At 39.8% G+C, this 27,387-nt stretch overlaps 2 protein-coding genes and 1 long non-coding RNA gene across 13 annotated transcripts in view; 1 reads left to right on the top strand and 2 right to left on the bottom strand.

Annotated features, from left to right (window-relative positions):
- Positions 1-551: 551 nt before the first annotated feature.
- On the bottom strand, positions 552-17,589 carry CYP51A1 (cytochrome P450 family 51 subfamily A member 1). Its single transcript, XM_020890632.2, has 10 exons — positions 17,413-17,589; positions 15,451-15,549; positions 12,949-13,125; positions 11,590-11,716; positions 9,235-9,409; positions 8,253-8,372; positions 7,615-7,810; positions 6,205-6,300; positions 5,476-5,644; positions 552-1,855 (listed from the first exon to the last, which is right to left on the bottom strand). Exons 1-10 carry the CDS (start codon positions 17,587-17,589, stop codon positions 1,677-1,679), a joined length of 1,515 nt encoding a protein of 504 aa, XP_020746291.1. The 3' UTR covers positions 552-1,676.
- Positions 17,590-17,847: 258 nt separating this feature from the next.
- LOC139036462 (uncharacterized) overlaps positions 17,848-27,387 on the top strand; it is a 60,284-nt gene continuing 50,744 nt past the window's right edge. For 5 of the 6 annotated variants that reach the window (XR_011489238.1, XR_011489216.1, XR_011489220.1 and 2 more), the window contains exon 1: positions 17,848-18,319. This is a non-coding gene — a long non-coding RNA (uncharacterized lncRNA). The remainder of the gene's footprint in view (positions 18,320-27,387) is intronic. The other variant, XR_011489235.1, reaches the window with a different exon arrangement.
- Positions 25,366-27,387, bottom strand: part of LRRD1 (leucine rich repeats and death domain containing 1) — a 31,960-nt gene continuing 29,938 nt past the window's right edge. For 5 of the 6 annotated variants that reach the window (XM_070471802.1, XM_020902186.2, XM_070471803.1 and 2 more), the window contains 2 exons: positions 26,378-26,495; positions 25,366-25,713 (listed from right to left, as the gene is read on the bottom strand). In XM_070471802.1, coding sequence (XP_070327903.1) covers positions 25,527-25,713; positions 26,378-26,495 — 305 coding nt within the window. In that variant the 3' untranslated portion in view covers positions 25,366-25,526. The remainder of the gene's footprint in view (positions 25,714-26,377; positions 26,496-27,387) is intronic. The other variant, XM_070471801.1, reaches the window with a different exon arrangement.

The raw sequence follows: 27,387 nt of genomic DNA, 5'->3' as shown, positions 1-27,387 counted from the left end.
ATCCCTTCTCAAAATAATGCTTTTGGGATGTAGACCATTTTTAAAATCTTTGTGAATTTACTACAGTATTGCTTCTGTTTTATGTTTTGGTCTTTCAGCCCCAAGGCATGCAGGAACTTGGCTCCCGACCAAGGGTCCAGCCTGCACCACTTGCACGGGAAGGTGAGGTCTTAACCACTGGACCACCAGGGGAGTCCCCAGAATAATGTTTTTAAAAACATACAGTATATAAGATTGCAAAGGAAACCAATTATATAGACATACTCAAAACTTAAAAAAATTCTAGTGGTGAGTAAGAAATAAGATCTAAGTCTTAGAATACCATAATTTCACAGTAGTGATAAAAGTTAAAAGATATCTATAATGTGATATGAAAAGTATCTGATTTCTGTTTGCAGAATCATGGATACTGCTAATACTAATGAGGTTACATAAATTCATGAATAAAGGAAATTAGTCAAATAAAGATGGCATTTTTTTTCCCATCCCAGTACCTAGATTCCTGAATTTTTCTCATTGAATCACACACTTCATAATTTATGAATACAGACTATATTCTCAAAGATAATTTAATGTGAAAAACTCAACAACACACATTTTGCCTTCACCAATAGCTTAACATGAGACCGCTAACCTTTTAAACAGAACTGTAATACACAGTCACATCTCCAGTTATAATTTGAGTTGATTCTTGAACACAGGCTTCACAGAATTTGACCAGTGAGATACACTCCCAAGAAACCCTGCACTGTATTACCCTTGTCTTAAAGCCACAGTTCCTGATCTCAGGTTTTGTATTTAACAAGGAAAAAAAAAGCTTGTTAACCTAAATTAACAGAACTAGTCACAAAAACCCCTGATTAGATTCTAGAGAGGATATGGAAATCACCTTGGGCCAAAGAGAGCAAAACTTATCCTTCAAGGACTTTATTTTGGACTTCCACACCAATGGAACTATGTGGACCCAGATACAAATTTATTAGGCAGATAAATATATGATATTCAATAATTAGATCTAGTCACACAAAATTTTGTATTATTTTTTAGGAAATATAATTAGTCATTGTCAGAAATCTGTTTCCTATGGACAGTGCTTCTAGCTATTTCAAAGGCTATATTTTCCTACAATATAGCTCCATCATTGCTAAATATCATCATACCAAAACAATAGGATTCTCTTTTATCCAAGGCTTTAAATGTGAGTTTATTCCCTCCCCATCCATCCTTACATATACATACACTGCCCAATAAATGAATGAATAACCTAAGGCTTCCAGATATTTCACTGGGCTTTTATACTTGGAGATCTACTACGAGATCTAAATACTCTGAACTTTCTCGCCAAGAGCTATGTATGCTCTTTTAACACCTGGAAATTGTGTCATTTAGAGTCTGCCAGTTAACAAAGATCCTCACCCCCAAACTAATGAGCTTGATTTCCTTAAAGAGAGCATATGAAGTATCCATCATAAAACTATTAGGAAATTTCTGAAATTCCTTGGATTTGATGGCACTGTTCAGTTAATACATAAAAACCATAAGCTTAAATAAACTTATTTAAAATTACAAACTCAAAAAAAAAAAGAGTATACTGGGAGTTATTTCATAAACTTCATTCTCTTCAATGCTTTTGCAGTTTACAGTGATGTTCACATTTTAGTTCCTTGCTACCTTTTTCATTTTGATCTTCGTTTGTATCGGATAACTGGGTTTTCAGGGGTGTGAATCATAGTTGTATAATTCACAGTGGGAAAATACCCATCAATGAGATCAAATTCATATAAACGAAGCATAGTGGACCAAATTGTCTTGATTTGAACATAGGCAAAATTCTCCCCAATGCAACGATGACGCCCTACAAAAGAAAAAAAAGTTTCTATAACAATTGTTTGAAATTCTTTCTCATCTCTTTGAGTCTAGAGTGATAAAATTTGTTTATCTACAGTTAATTAAAGGTGAAAAGCAGATATACAGATACTATAGTAAAGAGACATATTCTTTTCATAACAATGTAAGTAACCATAAAAATCCCAAGAGATTTTTAATGTCTCTTAGGGGAAACAGCACAGGGGGGTATTATACAATGATTTTTCCAATTGTTTTTTTCCTGAAACCCAACATCTATCTAGGTTAAATATATGTAACGTTTGAAACACAATGGTCATCAAGTTTGGAGATATACTAGAATATTCTGAATATAAGAATATTCTCTTCTCTCCCAAGAGACCCATAGTTAAAAGTTAATATGAACCTTCCAATCAAAACTTTAAATGCCATTTCAAATGATAATGGAAAATGGAATTTAATACACTGAAAATAGCAAGACATCAAAATGTAAAGGGTCATATACATATAAAAACTGACAAACTGATTGTAAAATGCAGAGACAAATGCAAAGGACTAGATCTCCAAAGCAATCTTGAAAGAGAACCATGTTGCAGGACTTAGGACTTCAAATATGACTTCACTACTAAATGTTTCACAACCTCTGATAATGTGATTTGTAATAAATATGTATTTAGTCTTCCATTCTTGGCACAGTGTTCCTCAAACCACAGGAATTTCTTAAGTGAAGGGAGCAAATAAATGTCAAAGAAGAAAAGAGCCATTTGTTATTTATAACAGGCCCCTTTCAACCACAACTTGAATTTGCAAATGAGGTGACTTTTGGGGGTAGGGGTGGCACACCCAGAGAGGGCATGCAGCTGTGTACCCTTTCCTCTGCTTTGCTCCGCGCTTCTCTTCAGTCAGGCTATTCCCAAGTTGTATACTTGTGCAGTAAACCAGCAGTCCACCTGAACTGCCTCCTGAGAAACCTGTATGCAGGTCAAGAAGCAACAGAACTGGACATGGAACAACAGACTGGCTCCAAATAGGAAAAGGAATACATCAAGGCTGTATACTGTCACCCTGCTTATTTAACTTATATGCAGAGTACATCATGAGAAACGCTGGGCTGGAGGAAGCACAAGCTGGAATCAAGATTGCCAGGAGAAATATCAATAACCTCAGATACGCAGATGACACCACCCTTATGGCAGAAAGCGAAGAACTAAAAAACCTCGATGAAAGGAGAGTGAAAAAGCTGGCTTAAAACTCAACATTCAGAAAACTAAGATCATGGCATCTGGTCCCATACTTCATGGCAAACAGATGGGGAAACAATGAAAACAGTGACAGACTTTATTTTCTTGGGCTCCAAAATCACTCACTGCAGATGGTGACTGCAGCCATGAAATTAAAAGGCACTTGCTCCTTGGAAGCAAAGTTATGACCAACCTAGACAGCATATTAAAACACAGAGACATTACTTTGCCAACAAAGGTCCGTCTAGTCAAAGCTATGGTTTTTTCAGGAGTCATGGACAGATGTGAGAGTTGGACTATAAAGAAAGTTGAGCACCAAAGAATGGATGCTTTTGAACTGTGGTGTTGGAGAAGACTGTTGAGAGTCCCTTGGACCTCAAGGAGATCCAACCAGTCCATCCTAAAGAAAATCAGTCCTGAAATATTCATTGGAAGGACTGATGCTGAAGCTGAAACTCCAATACTTTGGCCACCTGTTGCAAAAAGACCCTGATGCTGGGAAATATTGAAGGCAGGGGGAGAAGGTGATGACAGAGGATGAGATGGTTGGATGGCATCACTGACTCGATGGACATGAGTTTGAGGAAGCTCTGGGAGTTGGTGATGGACAGGGAGGCCTGGCGTTCTGCGGTCCCTGGGGTCGTGAAGAGTCAGACACGACCGAGCGACTGAAACCAGCAGTCAGTAAGCAAGCGCTCTGGAGTTCTATGAGCCATTCTAACAAATCATGGAAGCGCAAAGCGGGCGTCCAGAGAGCCTCAGGTTTATAGCCAGTTGGTTAGAACAGCTAACAACCTGCACTTGTAAATGGCATCTAAAGTGGTGGGGGAACTGAGCCCTTCACCAATGCGGTCTGCACTAACCCCAGACAGAAGCCAGGTAAGTGTCAGTTTAGAAATGGTTCCTTTTGGGGGCAGAATTTGGGCTTGATAACTAATGCCCCTTCCAACCGCTTGAACAATCTATGACTCTTCTATGTTATGTATATGGTATACCACTTTTGAATTTCTTTAGTAAATAGTTATTAAGGTCTAAAGTTTCCAAAGGACCTTATACTTTCATTTACGTGAGGAAAAGGTGTGACCAATGAGAAACAAGTCACGTCACTTAAATGGTCTTTTTTGAAAGTCAAATAAGTCATAGAATACAGTTAAATCTGTGCAAAGTACCAATGACTAGAGAGATTACTGGAGGAACAACAGTCAGCCTGCGTTATTTTAGGGTCTTAATCGAAATGCATAGGTTTGCACATTTATGCACTACCTGTCCAAATCTCAGTTCAGTTTAGTCACTCAGTCATGTCTGACTCTGCGACCCCATGGACTGCAGCGCGCCAGGCTTCCCTGTCCATCACCAACTCCCAGAGCTTACTCAAACTCGAGTCCATTGAGTCAGTGATGCCATTCAACCATCTCATCCTGTTGTCCTCTTCTCCTCCTGCCTTCAGTCTTTCCCAGCATCAGGGTCTTTTCCAATGAGTCAGTTCTTCGCATCAGGTGGCCAAAGCATTGGAGTTTCACAAGTATACTATCAAGGGTGAAACAGATCACCAGCCCAGGTTGGATGCATGAGACAAGTGCTCGGGGCTGGTGCACTGGGAAGACCCAGAGGGATGGGGAACACATGTAAATCCATGGCTGATTCATGTCAATGTACGGCAAAAACCACTACAATATTGTAAAGTAATTAGCCTCCAACTAATAAAAATAAATGGAAAAAAAAAAGAACAAAGTACTGGAGTTTCAGCTTCAGCGTCCGTCCTTCCAATGAGTATTCAGGACTGATTTCCTTTAGGATGGATTGGTTAATTTCCTTGCAGTCCAAGGGACTCTCAAGAGTCTTCTCCAACACCACACAGTTCAAAAGCATCAATTCTTTGGTGCTCAGCTTTCTTTATAGTCCAACTCTCACATCCATACATGACTACTGTCCAAATTTAAAGAACATTATAAGAATACATAGACAACCAAAAAGCTCACTAACAATCCAGGAAAGCTTCCGTGCCATTACTCTTTTCTGAAATGCTGATTATCTCATCATATTTAGCTTCAAATGCTAAATGGTGTGCTAACTTCAACGGTTCTTTAAACAGAATTCACAAAGAGCTTTAAATAGCATAAGGGAAAACAGGGTAGACTACAAAAATCAGAACTATAAAACTAGATGGGTTACAAAAGATAATAGAACACTATATAAGGATTCACAGAACTGTTTCCTTTAGTACAAAAGAAATATTTCCTCCAACCTGCAAAGATTACACGCCTACAAATGTCTGTAGGTATGTCCCCATAAGAAAAGGGGAAGATATTTGTAAATAAAATTCACATGGATTATTTAACAAATATGTTATCAGAACTAACATTTCAAATATGAAGTGTAATCATCTTACCAGCTCCAAATGGCACATAAGCAAACTTCTCTACTGATGCTAGACTGTCCTCTAAGTAGCGATCAGGATTAAAGTCCAGACGCTCTACCCATGAGTCTTTGAGTCTCTGATTGACAGTAGGAGAAACACACACCTGATGTCCTGGAGGAATGGTGTACCCTGCCACAGTCTACAAATGAAAGCAACACACTTCATTAGATAACTGAAATATTCCACCAAATAATCAGATTGCTGTACAATAAAGCACTAGTATACATGAAATATACATATATTTTAAAACTGGCTGGTGGATAGGTCAGTTAAAAATTATTTTAACTCAAAATGATCTCCATATGACACAACATTGGGCTGGAAGGATATACACAAATTTTAAAAAATCAATGCCATGGGGCTGGGGATGAGATTTCAAGAAGCCTTTCACAATCCAATTTACACAGTTCCACAGTTACAATTACTTATAACAACATATATGTTATTTTAAAAAACCAAGGAAAAAACTACACTTCCATTTTAAAAGCCCTAATTGTTCAAATGTAGGGAGATCAGATGAGCATGTATACTGTCTGCAATTATGTAAAAATATTTATATATCTAGAATATGTAAAACTGAAAATTATGTACAAGTGATTATTCTATGTCTTAAAAAAAATTCTCTTCAATATTACACTATTTCTTTTTGATAAATAAAACTTGGGGCCACAGAGGAAAAGCTCTAGTCAGGAGACTCACCAGAGGAGTTTTGGCCAGTCTCATCATGGTCATTATAGGAGGCCGAAGTCTTAATGTTTCTTTTATACAGCGATCAAGTAAATTGAGATCCTTGAGCTAAAAAGAGAAAAATTTTCCAAGTTTTACAAACATTTAACTGCAACAGGATACTGCAACAGGATACAAACAAATTCAGAGTAGCTGAATAAAAAGTTTTATTACTGTCCATGGTCAGCAAAGAAAAAGAAGGCAAGATAACAGATCACTCTGAAGAATGGCTACCACATGATAAGGACCTGCAAAAATTTACCCATCTAAAACATGAAAACATTAGCAAAAATCATCAACTTCGGCTTTTTCAAAACCTGTACACAAATGTTTATAGCAGCATTATTCATAGTATCCTAAAAGTGGAAACAATCCAAATGTCAATCAACTGATGAAGACGTTAATAAAAGTGGTATAGCCACATGATGGAATGTTACTTTCACAATAAAGAAGCTAAAATACTGATACATGCTACAACATGGATTAATCTTGAAAACATGCTAAGTGAAAGAAGCTAGTCACAAGAGATCACATACTGTATGATGTGATACATACTGTATGAAATGTCCAATAGGCATGAGTGGTTGCCAGGGGCAGGGGAAATGGACTGACTGCTCATGGCCCTCTTTTGGAAGTGGCGTAAACATTTTTAAATGAGACTCTGATGATGGTTTCACAATTCTGAAAATATTTTTAAAAACCAGTGGATTACATACTTTAACAGGTGGATTTTATAGTATGTAATTAGCTATCACTATAAAAATTACTAAAAGTCAGGAATTAAAAGGAGACATCACTACTGACCTAATAGAAAAGAATGACAAGAGAATACTTTAACAACTGTTTGCCAACAAGTTAGATAGCCTAGATGAAACAAATTCCTAGGAAGACACAAACTGCCAAAAACTAACTCAAAAGGAAACAGAGCATATGAAGAGATTTGTAAAAAGTGGAGACACTGAATTAGTAATCAAAAACTGCCCACAAAGAAAGCACAGGCCTGGGTGGCTTCATTGGTTAATACCACCAGACATTTAAGAAAGCAGTAATACCAGTCCTTCACAAAGCCTTCCTAAAAGGAAAAAGAGGCGGGAACGCTTCCAAACTCCTTCTCTGAGAACCAATAATACCCTGATACCAAAATCTGTCAAAGACGTAATACAACTCCAGCCCACTATCCCCTGTGAATATAGTCCAAAAGTCCTCAACAAAACACCAGCAAACAGATCCAGGATTAGGACATTTCAGGGGAGGCTATGGGGAATTTTCTAAAAATAATCAATTTAATCTACAGTACATAGAAGATCCCAAATTGTCCCCTTTAAAAATCAGCCACACACACTCAGTATCATAAGCAGCAATGAAACTGAAAATCCCACAAACCTGGTCATAAGTCAGAGGAGGCAGATTCTCGCCACAGACTGTTTTCTGTTCTAAGAAACATTTTTCTTGAAGTGTTTTGTCTCTGGCCAAAAAGAAGCCCATCCAGGCACTGGTAGTTGAGGAAGTATGCTGCCCTGCCAAGAGCAGTCCAATAAGCATGCCTGCTACTTCATCATCCGTCAGAGGACGCCCATCCCTACAGAATGGACCACATACACAAATTTAACATTTGCAGATGCACTTTATACCCCAACCTTTACATAAAAATTAGTTCATTTTTTCTCTTGCATTTACCCATCACAAGTCCAAATTTATTTTCCCCTTTAGAGAAGAGAGGCCAATAAAAAATATGACATTAATTACAAAGACTTCATTGCAGTTTACTAACAAACTTTTCACATGCACAGTACTAAATTCCAGTAAGGTACAGGATTCCAGTAATTTAGGTCTCATCCATTTAAGAAGTTCAAAGGTCATAGCTACTAATTTTTGCCAGTATTATTACTTTTTAAATGTACTTAAATGTACATTTTAAATGTACTTAAATGTACATGTAGTTAAATGTATTTAACTATATTTTATGTATTTTATGTGGAATTTCCTGCTTCAGTTTAATATGTGATTTGAAGAGCTCTTACTTGTAAGTAGACTCTAATAAAGTTTGGAGAATGTCATCAATTTTTTCTCCTGACTCTCTGCGTTTCTGGATTGCCTTGTAGAAAATATTCTTGATCTCCCGATGAGCTCTGTCCCTGCGTCTGTAATTCAAACATGAAGATGACTTTAAAAAATTAAGAAATACTTTCAAGCATCAATTGAAAAAACTCAGAACCAAGAGAAAAAAAAAATCCATGAGAATCTTATATTGTTAGGAATTTCTAAGGTCCTTAAGGACAGGAAATGTGTTATACATATCCCTGATTCTGAACACACTACCTATGTTATAACTGAAGACTCAAATGATTATTCCTTTACAGCCATTTTCCATTTTAAAAGAAAGCAGAAATACACCTTTACATTAACATGAAATCCCAGTTTCAAGCAAATTAATTCTTAAAGTGGACAGACTCACTCTGGTTCTTCTATAGGATTTAAGATTTGAATAACTCCCATTCCTCACTTGAACAGAAATGAACCAATAAAGGCTACTAATAGGCAAAACACTAAGCTACAAGTCAAGTCCTACAGCAGTGTCTCTCTGTATCACACATGATCCGGGCCTTTAAGGAGATCACAACACAAGGAGACAAAGAGGTAGGAATACTTTGAAACAAAGAAACTTCTCAACAAACTACAAATTAGTCAACTACTTTCAAGTGCTAAGAAGGCTGCATCACTTCTAGGTAAGAGTTCAGGAACTTTCCTGAGTACAAGGAATACATGGGACAAGTAGGTTTTAAAATATCAGGACAGACAAATTAACCCTTCTAAAACTGAAACTTAACCTTAAATGAGCTCACTATGTAAAAAAAAATGTTGAATTCTTACAGAAGAAGGGAGGCTCATAATCTCCCCCAATTTGTTTCTATATTTAATTTTTATTTTTGCTAATGCAAAGCAAACCAACAGCACAGTAATTAAACAAAGTGAAATGACCAAGCATCGTCTCTTTATCCATACCTGAAACTAGGCAGAGGGAGCCAGCCTGGCAAAAGCCAGGCTGCGTGGCTAAAACCTCCATCCAAATCCGCATACAGTTGTGCCACCTTCTCATTGAGTTGACTTCTGATTTCCTTTCCATGTAAACAATGGCTGGCTGTTAAAATTATGAGCTCAGAAAGAGCTTCAAACAAATCTAGAGGGGAAAAGATCATTCCCGTTACCATTGCCAAAAATTCTTTTGAAATGTTGTTTTCTTAGAGATGCAAAAGTACTGTGAAGGAAATGAGAATAAAAGTTTAACTCATTAACCAACAAAATCCTATTCACACCACTGAAAGAAGCATGTAGACAGGCTACAATAAAGAGAAACCAAAGGCAGTCCCCCTCCGTGGATAGCCAAGACAGATGCCACAGAGGTAACTAAAATCTCACTCACCCTCACAAGCCCTTCATCTCAAAAAGAAAAAGAAGATAAAAATGAATGTGGTGGCTAATTCATTTCAATGTATGACAAAAACTACTGTAATGATGTAAAGTAATTAGCCTCCAACTAATAAAAATAAATGGAAAAAAAAAAAAGAAATTAAAAAAAAAAAATGAATGTGGTTATCTGAGTTCCAGGTCACAGGATAATGAAGGCAATAAAAAGGTTATCTAGTACACAAGGGGATAAAAAAATGCTTTCTAAGAAAGAGCAGTCCAAAGACTGAAGAATGGATTTTCCCCAGATCAAAAGTGGGAAATTCATAAGTGACAAAAAAATGAAGTCTTGAAAAAGTCTTAGAACTAACTAATCACCATCTTGTATATGCAAACATTAGAGACAGATGCATCAGGTAAGCACACCCTTTAAAAGTCATAACAATTACCCAGTCGACATCCTGTTCTTTAATTCCATGTTCACCAAACGAACTTTGAGTTATCATTTGGCTTTCCAATTAGATTGCCAGTAAAAAGAAGTCCAGCAAATATTATGCTGTTCTTGGTCCCATAATTGCATCTCACTTGTATTTATTCAGTTAGCATTCTCATTTATACATCAGCTTCTTGTAGAATACCAAGTATGTCACATAAACTTAGGTCTATTAAATAAAACCAGGTTCCTGGACCTTTTATAGAAGCTGAAGACTAGACCAGAGTGTGACGACCCACGCGGTAGTCTTACTGCCCTGCAGACAGATGCTGCTTCCTCGCCAGGGCTATGGCAATGCTCTCGATGGCAACACTTAACTGCAGTCCAATATAAAAACTGGATTCACAGAGTCCAGAGAATATTACGTCACATGCAATATAACTTTCTCACATAAGGTGAGAAAGCATATAATATGTTTTTTAGAGATTTCTATTGGGAACAGCTAAAATCGCTTTTGGTAGTACAGCAAGCTTATGTATTTAAACTTACATTTATGTTGAAATAAATCATTCCCATACAACATTAGAAAAATAATGTATTACATATATAATTTAATCTTTTAGGCTTCAACTTGCTGACATGAAGGGCAAATTTTTAAATTTTATATATTATCTTAAAATGACCTTGAATGTAAGTTTTACATTTGGTTTATTTCAAAATTCAATCATGAATCATTTTTATGTAATTCACACAATTGCTGCTGCTGCTGCTAAGTCGCTTCAGTCGTGTCCAACTCTGTGTGACCCCATAGACGGCAGCCCACCAAGGCTCCCCCGTCGCTGGGATTCTCCAGGCAAGAACACTGGAGTGGGTTGCCATTTTCTTCTCCAGTGCATGAGAGTGAAAAGTGGAAGTGAAGTCGTTCAGTCATGTCCGACTCTTAGCGACCCCATGGATTGCAGCCTACCAGGCTCCTCCGTCCATGGGATTTTCCAGGCAAGAGCACTGGAGTGGGTTGCCATTGCCTTCTCCAAATTCACACAATTGAGCTAAATAATATGCACATTAATTAAAATATTTTAAGATTTTGCTAAGTGAGCAGCAATAATTACTTCCTCTCAAGTCTTTTAACTCCATAACATGTTCATTTCATTAAATATAAGGTGGTTTTGCTTCCCAGGAGGGTGAGTGGTGAAGAGCCCACCTGCCAATGCAGGAGACGTAACAGATGCGGATTCAATCCATGGATCAGGAAGACCCCCTGGAGGAGGGCATGGCACCCCACTCCAGTATTCTTGCCTGGAGAATCCCATGGACAGAGGAGCCTGGGGGGCTACAGTGCATGGGGTGGCAAAGAGTCAGACACGACTGAAGCGATTCAGCATGCAAGCGTGCAAGGTGGTTTTACATGTGTTGTAGTTTGTTCTTTACACACACATACACACACACATTCTTAAAACTTCTAGTCACAGAAAAGTAGACGTATTAGGACAAACGAAAAACCAAAATATTGTGCTTACTTTTTTCTCCACTTTCTCCCCAACTTTCAAAGTATTCTTTTGTTTCTTTTTCAATTATAGAAACGTGCTGTCTAAAGTGGGCTATGTTAAGACCACTTTTCAACATTTTCTTCTGCTCCAAAAAAACCTTCAAAATATTGAGTATACAAGTATTAAAACACAGTTCTCTTTTATCATGAGACTCATTTGGGTTATTATAACTCTTTAATACTCAAAGAAAGCAATTTTCTGAAAAATTGAAAACAAAGATAAAATAATTTTCTTCACCGCACCAGATAAAACTTCATGCATATATCTGAAGTAACGTGTAGTAGACACATGCTATGCAGGTTCAATTCAAATGATAAATTAGGAACCCCACTTCTGGCCCTCCTTCCTATATATACATGCTTTCCCCACTCTTGACTCCAAGGCTGCCTCCTCCTATTTCATTATATCCTAGTCTTCCAACCCAACCTAGATGCCAACACAATCTCCCAAAGGTCCATTATGCTTTGCTAATATTTTTATCCTCTTTCACATATTCTACTATTTATTCCAAAACAAATATCATTCCTCACTCACACTATCTTCCAAAAGTTTAATTAGAATGTAATACAGTGGGAATAAATTCACACTAATACAATAAACCCTTTGGGAAAGTTCTTAAAATAGCACTTCTGGTATATCCAACCAGAGGGATTAACCTAGGCTTTCGCTTTTGGTCTTTTTTTTGTCTTGTTTTGTTTTGTTTGTTTTTGCTTTTGATCTTAAGGAGAGCTGTTCATTCCCCCATAGCTCCTCAATCCCCAGAAGCAACACTTAATGGCAATTCTCAGCTGCTACACTAGAGTACTGGGTAATGCATGGTACATTGATAGCCAGAGCCTGCACCAAGTAATTAAGCTAATTATTGGATCTGCATTTTATACCAAGTTGCAGCACTTAAATATTTGCCTTTGGGGGAGCAAAGAAATCACACAAACTTCTAAAACCAACAACCTCTAGCTCAAAAGAGCTCTCATCCTAGAATTTCAGGTAGGAGGTGGGAAAGTATTAATAAGAGGCCCTTCTGATGAAATGAGTTTTTCCCTCTTACTACCTCAAATCTAATGCTAACACACTAAGTTCTCATTGATCTATTAATATTGCTTTGCACAGGAAGTCCTTTAAAATTGCTTAGTCCACGCCAGCAGCTATAAAGCAAAATACCCATTCTGTCAGCTACCCTTGGTTTTCCTTCTCATAAATGCCTCCTGATTCTTCAGAGTTTTGAGGCAAGGAACAATCTCTTCTACACGTTAGCAGCAGAGCTTATACTACTAGCTATAAATTGTATAGTGTAGATTTGTCTTTCTTCAAGTTAACCGTGTCACCTACTGGATTAGGCACATCATAGGCAACTCCCTTCCCAAACACAGGTGTTGTCAGACGGCTGTAGACATCCTCGGCATTCAAGTCTTCGTTTTTACTATTAAAAAGCAGTGCGGCAGCCTCACTCCCCAGCAGGTAGGTAAACGTCTTGCCCACCATGGTAAAACTAAATACAGGTCCATACTGAAGAGAGAAAAGTACCCATAGTGACGTTACCAAAAAATCTGCAAGCGCTAAGACATTCGTCTTAAATAACAAAATAATACATTGTTGAAGATCAAAATATTCACAAACCTTAATGCAATTCTTCCCCCTGTCTGTCCAAATGTATAATTATGTTCATCCAGTTCCAAATAAAACATAAATAAAACTTTCTATTCTGCTTTTTTCACTCCTTACATTGAAAATATTTTCTTTCACAGACATCATATTAACTGTTCTTTCTATGGTTGATATGTCCATTTTTTATTTATTATAGATAATTATGTAATGAATATCTCTGAGAATATATTTTCTCTTTGATTAAAGGTAACTTTACAGGAGTAGCCAAAAAATATGACCTTTCGTAAAGTCCTTGCTATGTGAAGATACCAGAATTTTATTTAGTTATGAGACCTACCACTATCTCACCAACACTGAATGATCTCATTTTTAATTTTTTTGTTCATCTGGTTAGGTGCTAAATGCTTTGCTTTGCAGTTTTCTGATTACCATTAAAGATTTCAGTTACTGGGGATACAATCATGAACAAAAATACTGTCTGTGACTCAAGAAACTCCAGTCTATTTAAAAAGATACAACTCAATTGAATAATCGCATTAACAAATGTAAAATTACAAATGTGACAAGTACTACACAAAGGAAAGCAACTCTTCGATGAGAGAACTGATAAAAGGGACTAAAAATAGAAAAAGACACCAGAGCTGAGGCCTAAAGCATGGGTAGGGGCAGTAGTTAGCCTGAAGGCAGAGCATGTGCAGAGTTCTAAAGGTAAAAGAGAAGGCAAGGATCCGATGAGGGTGGAGGCTATCTAGTAGGGCCTGCCCCATACACAGCCTTAGAAGCCACATGCAGGGAACTGTATCCTGGCAAGCAACGGAATGAGATGGAAGGTCTTAAACTGCATGGGAAAGATACTACTCTGTGCATATTTTAAAAGAAAGATCCCTCTGACTCCTGGATGGGGAGGAGGGAGGGACAGGAGCTGAAGGAAAGCCAGACGACCAGCGAGCCTGTCACAGGAACCTGCTGATGAGCACTTGGGACGATGGAATGGAGGGGACGATGGAATGGAGGCAGTGGAGACAGCAGCAGAAGGATGCAGAATTATTTTGAAGAGAAAATCTGCAGGTTTGGCAATGAATTGCTGGATGGAGCAGGAAGTATCAAGAGTGAATCCTAAGCTCCTGGTACGTTGCAAAACTGGTAGAACAATGAGGAGCAAAGTGAACAGGAAGGACGATTGGGATTAGAGAGAAAAATCACAGGGTCAGATTGTTTAAATGTCTGATTTCAGGTGACTTTGGACAACTGAGAAAAAATCATGTGGGAGGTGGATATTCAGGTCTGAAGACCAAAGGAGAGACCTGAATTGGAGACATTAATTTGGGTGTCATTTACATCTGGTTGGGCTTTCCAGGTGCCTGTCAATACAAAAGATGCGGGTTCAATCCCTGAGTTGGGAAGATTCCCTGGAGAAGGGAATGGCAACCCACTCCAGTATTCTTGCCTGGGTAATTCCAAAGACAGAGGAAGCTGGTGGGTCACAGTCCACGGGGTCACAAAGGGTCAGACACAACTGAGGGACTAACACTTTCACACTGTGACTTCATGTGGCTAAAAACTGAAGCTACAGGTAGAGACAAGATCAGCTAGGAAAGAATAAAAGCCAAGGACCAAACCTCAGTGAATCCCAACAGTCAATGGCCAAGCGTGAGCCCACAAATGCGTTAGGAAAGCAGCATTCACAGAAGCAGAAGGAAAAGTGAGAGAAGGCACAGCTAAGGCAGGAGTGGTCATCACTGATACATACAGCTCCGCCCACTGCATTAGGACATGGTGCTCATTAGTGAAGGGGTTGAAAGACAGACTAGAGTGGACTAAAGAGTGAGGAGGAGGTGTGGAAATAGAGACCAAGTACAGAAACCTGCTGAAGGGGGAGGGACATGGGGGGGGGGGTCAGAAAATTCCAGATGCATGGTTAAAAAAAAGGGTCAATTATTAATAGTATCCATGTTAACTGTGATCAGTGAATACAAAATTGAGGCCAGTGGTTTTTAAACCATAGTTGCCAGGACTAAATTTCCTCAGAGATAATCCCAGAACAAAGGAGAACATAAGAGGGTCTCTAAGACCCCTCCAGCTCTTAATCCAGAGCAGCTCCAATTTTATCTGTTACTTGTACTAGGGATAGGCATAAGATTACTTTTTTAAAAAATATATTCCACTATTTAAAAGAAAATTGGAAAAGCACTAATTTCTTTTCCTTTAATGATCTGTAACACTTACCTTCTCATATGCATCTTCTAGGAATTCAATTGGACTTTTCCCAAATGCTATAGCATGTCCAAGGAATGGAATTGGAGAGAAAATGTATGGTGGGCTTTTCTACAAAAGAAAACAAAAAAACTTCAAGTTTACATTTCCTATTATAAGACATTCAGTTTAGTTTCACAATTCAAAAAGAAAGAAAGAAGTTTGTCCTTAATATTAAGAAGTTACCAAAAGATGAAGCACCAAAAGTAACTTCACAACAAGCAAACCACAAATACCTTAGAGAGAGCAGCTTTGGGAAAAAGAAGAGAAACTAAAAACCTGGTATAAGATAAATGACCAGACAAACATCACAGTACTGCAATTATTAATGTTGAACACTTTCTAGAATATGCCCAGTATTATCAGTGGCTCTAGGCAACTTTCCTAACCGTAAGTAAAAACAATACTAAACTCAAACTATGGTTTCTTGAGCACTTATTTCTACTACCAGTCACAATTTTAGTCCCAAAATCCTGCCTAAATCTTTAGTCCCACAATGGGAAAAAAAAAACAGAGTAACTTGAAGGAAAGAAGGGAAATGTTTAAGATTCCTCAGTATGGTCAACAGAACACATTATCATGGTTCTTTCAAGGAATGATCTAGATCCATTGATTTTAAAGAGAGAGAAAATCAGTTCTAGCAGGAACATTTTATTTATTTATTTTTTTAGCAGGAACATTTTAGCACTCACTATGAAAGGTATTTCTGGGCTTCCCACATAGCTCAGTGGTAAAGAATCAACCTGCCAAAGCAGAAGATGTAAGTTCTGGCCGGGAAGATCACCTGGAGGAAATGACAACCCACTCTAGTATTCTTGCCTGGAGAATTCCATGGACAGAGGAGCCAGGCAGGCTACAGTCCATGGGGCTGCAGAGTCGGACACGAATGATCCATTGAGTATGCGGACTTAAAATGTACTTCAGATGCCCCAAAATGAGACTCACAGATTAGAGCATCAAGTCTCCTGAAATCAAATATGCAGTTATGGAAAAGGACAATAGCCCTCATATCTTTCGTAGTCTCAAAGAGAAAGGAGCTCTACAAACTCACTCTTTGGACAATAGTAGCAACAATCTTAAAATACTACAGTTGTCTTTCCAAAGATAACACTTCCTCAAAAATACCACACATGGGGGGAGGGGGGAATAGAACTGCCTCATGCCTGTTTTAGGTCAAACAAAAATCATTTCAGAAACTACTTGGTCAACAGTTTGTGATTTCCACTGTCAGTAAAAAAATGGATTCTATTGTCAGTGCTACTTGGTTTGGCTAAAAAACGCATTCATCACATACATTCGGGAAATAGAAGCCCGTGGTCAGTAAAGGCTCTAAGTTAGAGAATCTGATATTTTATTAGCATCACATGAAGGTCCCTGCAACACTCATCACGCTCACTCTACCAAACTCAACACATTCCTTTCCACACTGATGTAAAATCGGCACTAGGGGTAACAGCCCATAGAACACTGAACCACTCAAGGGCAGCCACCCAGGATGACGACCACCAGGGCCGAAGCTGCCCAAAACATCAACAGGGCCCCCACCAGGGCTGAAACACCCCTTACGGCGGCCAGTACCGTCACCGGACGCTCAGGGCCACAGCCGCCACCCCGACCCTGGCCATTAGGGCTACCGGTAGTGCCCTGGTCAACAGAGCCATCACTGAGACCACAGTCGCAGTAAACACGACCCCAACGAGGCCGAGGCACGCGACCGACATCAGGGCACCCAGCACCGAGCTCAGCAAGGTCAGGGCAGTCGCGACCGCCCGCGCCACCACAATCGGGGCTGCTGCCCCTCGACCCCCGCCCAACGCCAGCCTCCAGCGCGCCCGCCGCCACAGCCCGCCAGCACCGCGGTGCCAGCCCCTCGCTAGCTCTTCGGTCGCCCTGGTCGCAGCGTCCCCCCAGGAGAGCCCCCAGGGGTGCACGTACCGCCCCAGCCGGCAGTGGTGGGGCCAGGTGGCCAACCGCGAGGCGGAGTAGGTAGACCAGACTGAGAGTGAAGGCGCAGGCGATGAGCAGCATGGATGGGAGGTTGCCGCCCGTTACTTGCTCCATAGCCTGCCCCAGCACTGACCCGCCAGCCTGCAGTAAGTCCAGCATCACCATCCTGGCCGCCACCCCCGCGTCAGTTTGCCAGAGACGCTGGAGGCCAAGGTCGCCGCGGCTCCTCCAAACCCACGGAGGAAGAGAGGCCGGCTGACGGGCGTTAGGAGGCGGCCCCGGCCAGCAGGTCTCCTACTAAGCCCAGCCCCACGCACTATAACTTCTGGCTCGTTCGCGCACCACCCTGCACGTCACAGAACAGGGCGGGGCCTGCAGCTGGCCACGCCCCCTAAATAGAGCCACCATGCCGAAGTCTCCTTGCGCGGCGAGAGAGAGGACCTGAAGAATCAGGCTGCACCTGTGGCACGAGGAGTGCAGAGAAAGAAGAGAAACATAGGCTTAAGAGGAGGCCAACCTAAGAATCTCGAGCCACCCGAACCTGTGTGCCTGGGTGTCGGGAGCCAGGACACGGCACCGTGATGGGACGGGCGGAAGGATTTCAGGGAGAGGGTTGCGGCGTGGCGGAGGCGGCGGCGCGCGTTCGGTGATTGCACCGCGCGCCGCTGAGGTGATCTCGGCTTATGTGGCGTCAGCGGGGCGGGTGGCTGGGGCGCCGCCCCCTGCCTGGGCGCTCGAGGGCGCCGCACCTGAACCCTTTGGAGGGCAGCGTCCTGGGCTTTCGGAAAGTTCCAAATGTCATCCGCGATAAAGGGAGATTGTGAAAGACGCCTTTACGCCCTGAAGGTTGGGACGCTGAGGTCAGTCCCATCTCACCTCGAATAAAACCAGACAGGTATGCATATGCAGTGATAGAGCTAGCAAGTCGTGGTTATTGGGTGTTCTGCGTCTAACAGAAGCAGATTTTGCAAGCTAGGTTTATATGTTACAGGCCATCGTGACCTGTTTGAGGCAGTATTTCCCAAGAACGCCACTTATTCTGGCTGTTTAGGGCCAGACAGATTTTGAAACGGAAGTTCGGACCTCCTGTTACACCCACCGAGCTCATCCACTCTTGTGGTTTCAAATAAACATGGGTGTAAAATGACCTCCAAGTGGAACCCTCCTGTTGGTTAACTGTCACCAGCCCCTGGCCAGATTCATTGCTTTATACAGTCAACGTTAAGAGCTGGTGCCGGGCCTGGCCCTGGGAATACAGCAGTGAATGAGAAAACTGCGAGGCCCAGTGGAAGGAGCAGTAAACAACCAGTTGCCTGTTCTGACTCCTCTGGAGATCTGATGCTCGTATCAGATGAGTAACGCCAAGTAAACTCATAAATCTTAACTCACCTGGCTGCCAGCCCGCTCCTCCGTACTGCATCTGTAGGAGGGGCACCGGTGGCCACCAAACTGCCCTCCTGCGCTGTGCATCACAGCTCATCAGTCACCAAGTCCTGTAATTCCACCACCTTAAAGGTTGCTCCATTCTTGCCACTGCCTTGAGTCCCGCCCTGGTCATTGCTTGTCTGTGTTACTGCAGTCGTAGGCCAACTGGACCCTAGTCCTTGTCTTTACCTTCCACGAAGGCTACCGTTTCTCCTGTCACTAAAGCTGTGCTGCAGTTGACTTCATCAGTTTCCTCTGTTACCAGATGAACTTGAGAATAGGGACCATGTGTTAACTGTTTTTATATTCTGCATTTATTCTGATTCATAGCTGTTCACAAAGTGTGGTTCATGGCCTTCTGGGTATCCCCAGGACCCCAGGGGTGTCTGCAAAGTCAAAGCTCTTTATAACACGTGATTTACTTTTTCACTGTTGGAATTTGCAGTGATGGTGTCAAATCAGTAGTCAATAGAACTTCTGGGGCCTTAGCACAAACTGATGGTAAGTGGCACCAAACTCTAGTAGTCGTTACTTTTCACTGCCATGCGCTTGGAGTAGAAAAACATTGCTTGCTTCACTTAAGAATGTTGATGAAATCATAAGAATTCCTTTTTAAAGGGGTATTTTAAAGCAAGAATACTGAAGTGGGTTGCCATTTCTTCCTCCAGGGGATCTTCCTGACTCAGGGATTGAACCTGTGTCCTGTATCTCCTGCATTAGCAGGCGCATTCTTTACCCACTGAGCCACCTGGAAAGCCCCAGCTCCTTTTTCTGTGGAATGGCATATTTGTGCTTGAAAGAACAAGTGGCAGATTTTGGTCATTCAGAGTTGGGTATTTGACAGATGTTTTCTTGAAAATGAAGTCAGCCTCTCCTTTCAAGGAAAACCACTGGCAGTATTTGTTGTCAATGATAAAATTAAAGTGTTCAAATAAAAATTAAGAATTTTAGAAAACTTACATCTGCCTATATGAACTTGACAACTTACCAATTCTTGAGACTTCTCTATAGAGGAAATTTAGTTGCAAGTGCTGTTTGTGTAGTAAAATGTGTCTACATATTGAATCTTTGTATAATTACAAGAGCCCATATTTTCAAATGTCCGGTACATAATGTTGCAAGATCACGCATGAATGAAACAGCCATTCAAAGTACAAGGGAAGGCCCTCTCTTCACTGACCTAGCACTGTGTCCAGAACTGCCCTCATTCTTGTCATGCCCCAGCAAAATGCACAGGAGTGTAAGAGACACACGGAGGAGTGTCTCCCAACAATGCCTGCCCTTCTTTATATAGCTCTTTGTTATGAATTGAATGTTTACATACCCCCAGAATTCTTATGTTGAAGGCCCCAACCCCTAATGTGACTGTTTTTGGAGATAAGACCTGTGAGGCAGAGATAATCATTAAATTAGATTATAAGGTTGGGACCCTAATCTGATAGGGCTGATGTCCTTAGAAGATGAAGAGATGCCATCTGCTTGCTCTCTCCATTATGCGAGGACACCATGGAAGGACACATCTGCAAGCCAGGAAGACCGTTTCATCAGGAACCAGATCACCCTGTGTCTTGATCCTGAGCTTCCTGGCCTCCAGAACTGTGAGAAATAAATTTCTGTTGTTACACCCAATCTGTGGTATTTTGTTATGGCAGCCCATGCTGACTAATCTACTTATCTGGACAATTCTCACCTACCCTGTTCTGGAATTATGATTTAGGTATTCCTGCTCTGTGTTCTCATAGTACTTTCTTTTTATCTCTATTATGACACATGTCACACTCGAGGTATTCAAAAATTCACGTGAATATAAAAAAAAAATTATTGAGCTCTTACCATAGGCCAAAGCACTCACCTTGGTACTGGGTACAGAGTTGTGAATAAAAAGTCTTTCTTTTCATGGGGCTAATAAAGACATAAACTTAAGTTTAAGATAAGCATGGCAATTTGATTGAGAAAGACTTAGGGGAAAGCAGCTACTTGTAGTTTGGGGTCAGGGAAGACTTCGTTAAGAAGGTAACACTTGAGCTGAGACCTGGATAGTGACAAGGGTAAGTTCATGAGAGAATCAAAAGGAAGAGTATTCTAGGCAGAAGGAACAGCAAGTGCAAAGACCCTGGGTTAGGAATGTGCAAACTGGCAGTTCAAGAAATAGAATAGGTAGCAAATGTGACTGGGAATGGTGGGTGAAGGGCAGAAAGATAAGCACCATAACCAGAGAACCAGATATATATCTTTCAACTATGGTGTGTGGGATTTAATTTAAAGATTTCAGCATAGCAGTGTGGTATTATGTATTAATGTATGTGCAGGCAGTTGCTACAATATGGAATTTAATTCTTAGGATGGTCAGCTATTGTTTGAATAAGAAAGGCCATATCAGAGACAGCCACTAAAAGCTAGATACCAGGGACTTTCCTAATTTTCAGAGTGAATGTTAGAAATGTGTTTTCATTGCTAAAATTATATATGGTATGTAAATATAGAATAAAATACTATATGGGTTTTTAACTGTAGAAATTAGTGACATTTTATATATAGCATTGGCTAAAATATTTGAGACACTCCTGAATATACAAATTCTCTCCAAAAAGCCCAACTTAAAAAATAGGCAAAGAACTTGGATAGATATTACTTCAAAGAAGATATACAAATAGCCAATATGAAAAAAAGTTCACCATTACTAATCAGTTCAGTTCAGTTCAGTCGCTCAGTCATGTCCCACTCTTTGCAACCCCATGAATCTCAGCATGCCAGGCCTCCCTGTTCATCACCAACTTCCAGAGTTTACTCAAACTCGTGTCCATCGAGCCAGTGATGCCATCCAGCCATCTCATCCTCTGTCGTCCCCTTCTCCTCCTGCCCCCACTCCCTCCCAGCATCAGGGTCTTTTCCAAAGAGTCAGCTCTCCACATGAGGTAAATGCAAACCAAGACCACAATGAAATACCACTTTATATCCATTAGAATGGCTGTTATAAAAATGCAGAAAATAACAAGTCTTACCAAGATAAGTGCACTCTTGTGCACTTCTGGTGAGGATGTAAAATTGTGCAGTCATTTTGGAAAACAGCATGGTGATTCCTCAAAAAATTAATCATAAAATTACCATATGATCCAGCAATTTCTCCATGGTGATGCTAGTGCAGAAGGAGCAAGAGATGCAGGTTCAATCCTGGTTTGGGAAGATCCCCTGGAGTAGGAAATGGCAACCTGCTCCAGTACTCTTGCCTGGAACATCCCATGGACAGAAGAGCCTGGTGGGCTACTGTCCATGGGACTGCAAAGAATTGGAAAAGTCTTTGGCTACAAAGAGTTGGCTGAGCACACACACCATCAGCCAGCAATTTCACTTCTGGATATATATCCAAAAGAGCTGAAAGTTTGGACTTGAACAAAAGTTTGTACACCCATGTTTATAGCAGTATTATTCACAAAAACCAAACAGTGGAAGTAACTCAAGTGTCTATCAATAGATAAATGGATAAACAAAATATGGCATAAATGCACAATGGAATATTGTTCAAGCTTAAAAGTGAATGAAATTCTGATATATGCTACAACATAGATAAACCCTGAAGACATTATGCTAAGTGAAATAAGCCTGACATAAAAAGACAAATATTGTATGATTCCATTTCTATGAGATACTTGGGAGACAGAAAGTAGAATGGTGTTTACAGGGCTGAGGAGAAGCGCAAAGGGTTAATGGGTTTGAAGTTTCAGTATAGGATGATGAAAAAGTTCTGGAGGTGAATGGCAGCAATTGTTGCATAATACTGTCAATGTTCTTAATGCCACTTAAAAATGGTCAAGATGGTAAATTTTATGTGTGCTCTACCACAGTTAAAAAACATTCCATCTAGCCCCGTAGTCTCTTCTGTTAAGGATGCCTCTCCAGCTCAATCCCACAACTGTTTGTCTAGGTTGGAATTTGGAAGATTCTGATTGCCTGCAATAGACTATCAGATTAGTCTAATCTTATCTCTAGTATGTTGTCACATTTGCCCCCAGTGTATCTTTTCCAAAAGATATGGTTAGCATATTAAAGAATGACAGAGCTGAGATTTCATTGCACTTACAGATTACATAATTCTATGTCTGTGGGTGGGTGTGTGTGAGAGAGAGAATTGTCTTAAGACTTGCTTCATTGATAGAGTGAGGTTCTGGGGGAATGTAACGAACCCTCACTCACCTGAAACTGTTGTTGGCTACCATTGTCTACCAAAATCAAAACAAAAAACGTAGTATTTCTGACAGTATTGGTACACAGAGCAAGATTATGTTCAGATAAATTTCCAAAGAAGGATTTTTAACTTAATCTACTCCCATCCTCCTCTTGCGGTAGCTTTGCAAACTAACCACATGCATTTGTGAAGATCAGCTATTTTTAACAGCTACTGGTGGAAGCAAAAGAATTTACATTGGTATAAGCCCTATTAATATAACTTAGGTGTAAATCTTCATGATCTTGGATTAGAAAATGTTTCCTTGTATATTATGTATAAAGGATTTTGGTGCTACAGAAGACTCTTGAGAGTCCCTTGAATTGCAAGAAGATCAAACCAATCAATCCTGAAGGAAATCAACCCTGAGTATTCATTGGAAGGACTGATGCTAAAACTCTTCAGAGCCCACCTCTCTCTCTCTATGGAAGTCTCTCCAAGGAACCTTCTCGACCCTTCCTCAGTCAGAATGGTTCCCTGCTCCTGAGGTGGCGCCAAAGCACCAAGGAATTGGGGGAGTTCAGCTGCCCCACAAATGCAGGAAGACTGACCTGAACCTCTCTTGCCGCCAGACTGGCTGCCCTTGATCTACACTATAAAAGGGATAATTTGAAATTTTGATCAGGAGGTTGACTTGTTAGATCTGTGTTTTTAAAAGATAAATCTGGCAGCAAAATACAGTGAGCTCTGAGTGAGTCTACAGGATAGGACAGGAAACTCTGATGGGTGAGAGGTAAAGAATCTGCCTGCCGGTGCAGAAGATGCAGATTCTATAACTGGGTTGGGAAGGAAGATCCACTGGAGAAGGGAATGGCTACCCACTCCCCTGGGCAGAGGAGCCTGGCAGGCTCCATGGAGTCTCATTGGTGGGGTCCATGGGGTCGCAAAATAGTTGGACATAACTGAGCAACTAAACAACAACAAACACGATAAAACATCTGTTTGAAAGGTTGTTGTAGCATTCAATGGCAAAAGTTGTGATGTTGTTCTGATGTTATCCAATTTTCTTCTTTCACTTCAGACTAAGTTTTCCCAAGAAAATTTTCTGGTCTTTGTATCTTTGAAGGAAGGATACAGAACCTGCCTATGTCACTTAATTATTCTAGGTCTTACTTTTCTTATCTGTAAAATGATAGTTTTCCACGATCCTTCCTATTTTAATGTCCTATGTAAATACTTTGCTGCCAGTTGAGAATGTTAACCATCACACCAACCACAGGTGAAACGAATTATACTTCTGGATTCCTCACTTTTCACTGACTTAAGCTCGTGGGGGGCTACCTGAGTGACTCGGTGGTTGAGAATCCTCCTGCAATGCAGGAGACACGGGTTTGATCCCAGGGTTAGGAAGATCGCCTGGAGAAGGAAATGGTAACCCACTCCAGTATTCCTGCCTGGAAGTCCCATGGACTGCGGCGGGTCACAGTCCATGGTGTCACAAAAGAGTCGGACATGACTTAGGGACTGAACGACGACAACAAGCTAGTGTGACCTGAGTCCTCCAAGTGATTGAGAATATTTTAGACAGTGTACAGTTTTTATTCACTTTATGAAATAACCTTCTTTTTAAAAGATACAGACACTTTGTGATGTGAGACCAAATTAAACACAGTACATAAACACAGTGTACAGTACAGCATTTTGGATTTAAACACCACATATTTTATTGTCTTTGTCGTCTTTTTGGAAGTGCAACATGAAATACTGGTTCTCAACTACAGCACCTGTCTCTTAAGTCCTTCTCTATTTTTAAACTTTTCCCATAGTAATAAGAGTGCCTAAGGATTTATATTCGCTAAAAAAGCTGAGCGCTGAAGAATTGATGCTTTTGAACTATGGTGTTGGAGAAGACTCTTGAGAGTCCCTTGGACGGCAAGGAGATCCAACCAGTCCATCCTAAAGGAAATTAGTCCTGAATATTCATTGGAAGGACTGATGCTGAAGTTGAAACTCCAATATTTTGGCCACATGACGTGAAGAACTGACTCATTTGAAAAGACTCTGATGCTGGGAAAGAATGAAGGCGGGAGGAGAAGGGGACAACAGAGGATGAGATAGTTGGATGGCATTACCAACTCGATGGACATGAGTTTGAGTAAGCTCGGGGAGTAGGTGATGGACAGGGAAGCCTGGCATGCTGCAGTCCATGTGATTGCAAAGAGTCAGACCCGACTGAACGACTGAACTGAACTGAACTGAAGAATAGCTGTCTTTGTATCTCTGAAAGGAGGGTAGAGAGACAACAGAACTAATACACCAAAAAAAAAAAAAAAAAAAAGAACTAATACACAAAATAGTGTCTGTAATATTTTATTATGATGACACTAGAGTGGTAGCCAAAATTTATCATCTCTTAGGAATTCATAAAAAGAGACATGACGTGCATTTCTCTTCTATCCAGTTTCAATTATGTAAGTGCATCCTACGTTCTCATTTCTTATTCCAGATACACTGTTCAGAATTTAATTGCACATGAAAAAAGGTTTAAAGCTGTTATTTTGTCCATAATCTCATATGCTCCTATCATGGTTAGCGCCCGAGTTAGTTGATCTCTTAAAGCAGCAGTGGTTACCGACAAGTTGTTATTTTCCGTTTTCCACTTATCAAGTACTCGGTGGACTCTCTCACCTAGTGAAACAGTGCTGAAAAAATTTTAAATAATAACTATTTTAATTATCAGTTAGGAACATTGTTTTAAACTGTATCAATATTGTATATCTAGATTTTCAACCTAGTTTACCAGAGTGATTAAATTAACCGGTGAAGACAGTTTGTATAAAAATTTAGCACCAAAAAAAAAAAATTTAGCACAGAGTCTGACACATACACAGTAAGTGAATGTCAGTCCTATGCCAGCCCTTGTTGCCTTGTACAAAATTGACAATTCAATTAACATTTGATTCTAAGAGAGGTTTACTCAAAACCTCAATATAATTGGGGCCTATTTACTGTAGACCAGTGCATTACTACTCCTGCACTACACGCTTTGTGACTTGATTTCATGACAACTCTCTTAGGTAAATCTGTTTATTTTACTAGTTGAAAATTGAGGCATACAAAAGTTAGAGGACTTATCCAGGGTCACAAAACTAGCTGGGATTTAGAGCCAACCATTCTATCCTCAGAGTACTTGCTCTTAAACTACTGTAACCATATGGATCTCAAACATATAGTAAACTAAAATCAGTCTTTTATAACAAATTAGAGTTCATGTTCATATGAATGTTTCAGAAGCATGTAATATCAATATGATATAAACCAGAAAATGAGAATAGGCCTATACTACATGTTGTCATTTATACATACCTCAATGCAGACTTATCACTTTCTGAGATTGTCAGGTTTAATTTTTGACACAAAAATTGAAAATTTGTTTCAGTAATATTCTTGGCAACTATCTTGAAGATCTTCGCTAAGATTTTCTCTACATTGGAACATAAAAGAAAATTTAGGCCATCTGTTTTGAAAAACGTACTCTATTTTGAGTTAATATTATAGCTAGATTTTTTTACTTCTGTGCTCTTATACAATGTATATATCAAACAAAATTGAAAAATAAAGTACAAATATACTAACTGAAATTTGAGAAGATAACAAAATATAAGTTTGAACTACTCAATTCTCAATTCTAATTAACCCTAAACATAAATAACATAAATGTCAATTTCACATAAAATGTCTGTTTAAAAGAATATCATAAGCAACTTCAAAGTGATCATTAAACCCTTTAATTCTTTCAGGATTTGAAACGAATTTAACTCCTTCCTTCAGTTCTAGCTTTTTAATATGCTTCTTTGGGTATTATCCTGAGAAACCAAGTTTAAAACTACTATAAATATGGTGTACACACACATATATATGCTTGTTTTATATTCACATCATTTATTTAGTGACTCTTGGCTTAGACATAGAGTGTTTTTAGTTTTAAAAAAGCTATTAGCTAATATGAACTAGATCCATCTTTCTGTTAACCAAGGTAATTTGAGAATTTTAAAAAATAGAGATCTGCCACCCCTCTATAATCATCTCAAATATATTCAGTGATTTCTGTTTTAAAATATTTATCCATACCATTACTCACTCAGGCTAGATTGTATGTTAATGATATAATTCAAAATCCAGTCTCCTAAGTGAAAATTTTAAGAGACCCCATGTCCTTGTTAACTGCAGAATAAATACATCTCCCATGATGCCTTCTTCCTCAGTCTCTGTGGGGCCAAGCTTGCAGTAGGAAGGCCCATGGGAATAAAGAAAGGAGATAAATGGCTTGAATTCTCTTGTTTTTGCTGACTTTGATTTACTGTCATTGCCAGTTG

The sequence above is a fragment of the Odocoileus virginianus genome, chromosome 1, assembly GCF_023699985.2.
Source record: "Odocoileus virginianus isolate 20LAN1187 ecotype Illinois chromosome 1, Ovbor_1.2, whole genome shotgun sequence".
Classification (NCBI taxonomy): Eukaryota; Metazoa; Chordata; class Mammalia; order Artiodactyla; family Cervidae; genus Odocoileus; species Odocoileus virginianus.
The sequence above is the reverse complement of the archived record's forward strand: the minus strand, read 5'-3'. Positions and strand labels throughout refer to the sequence as shown.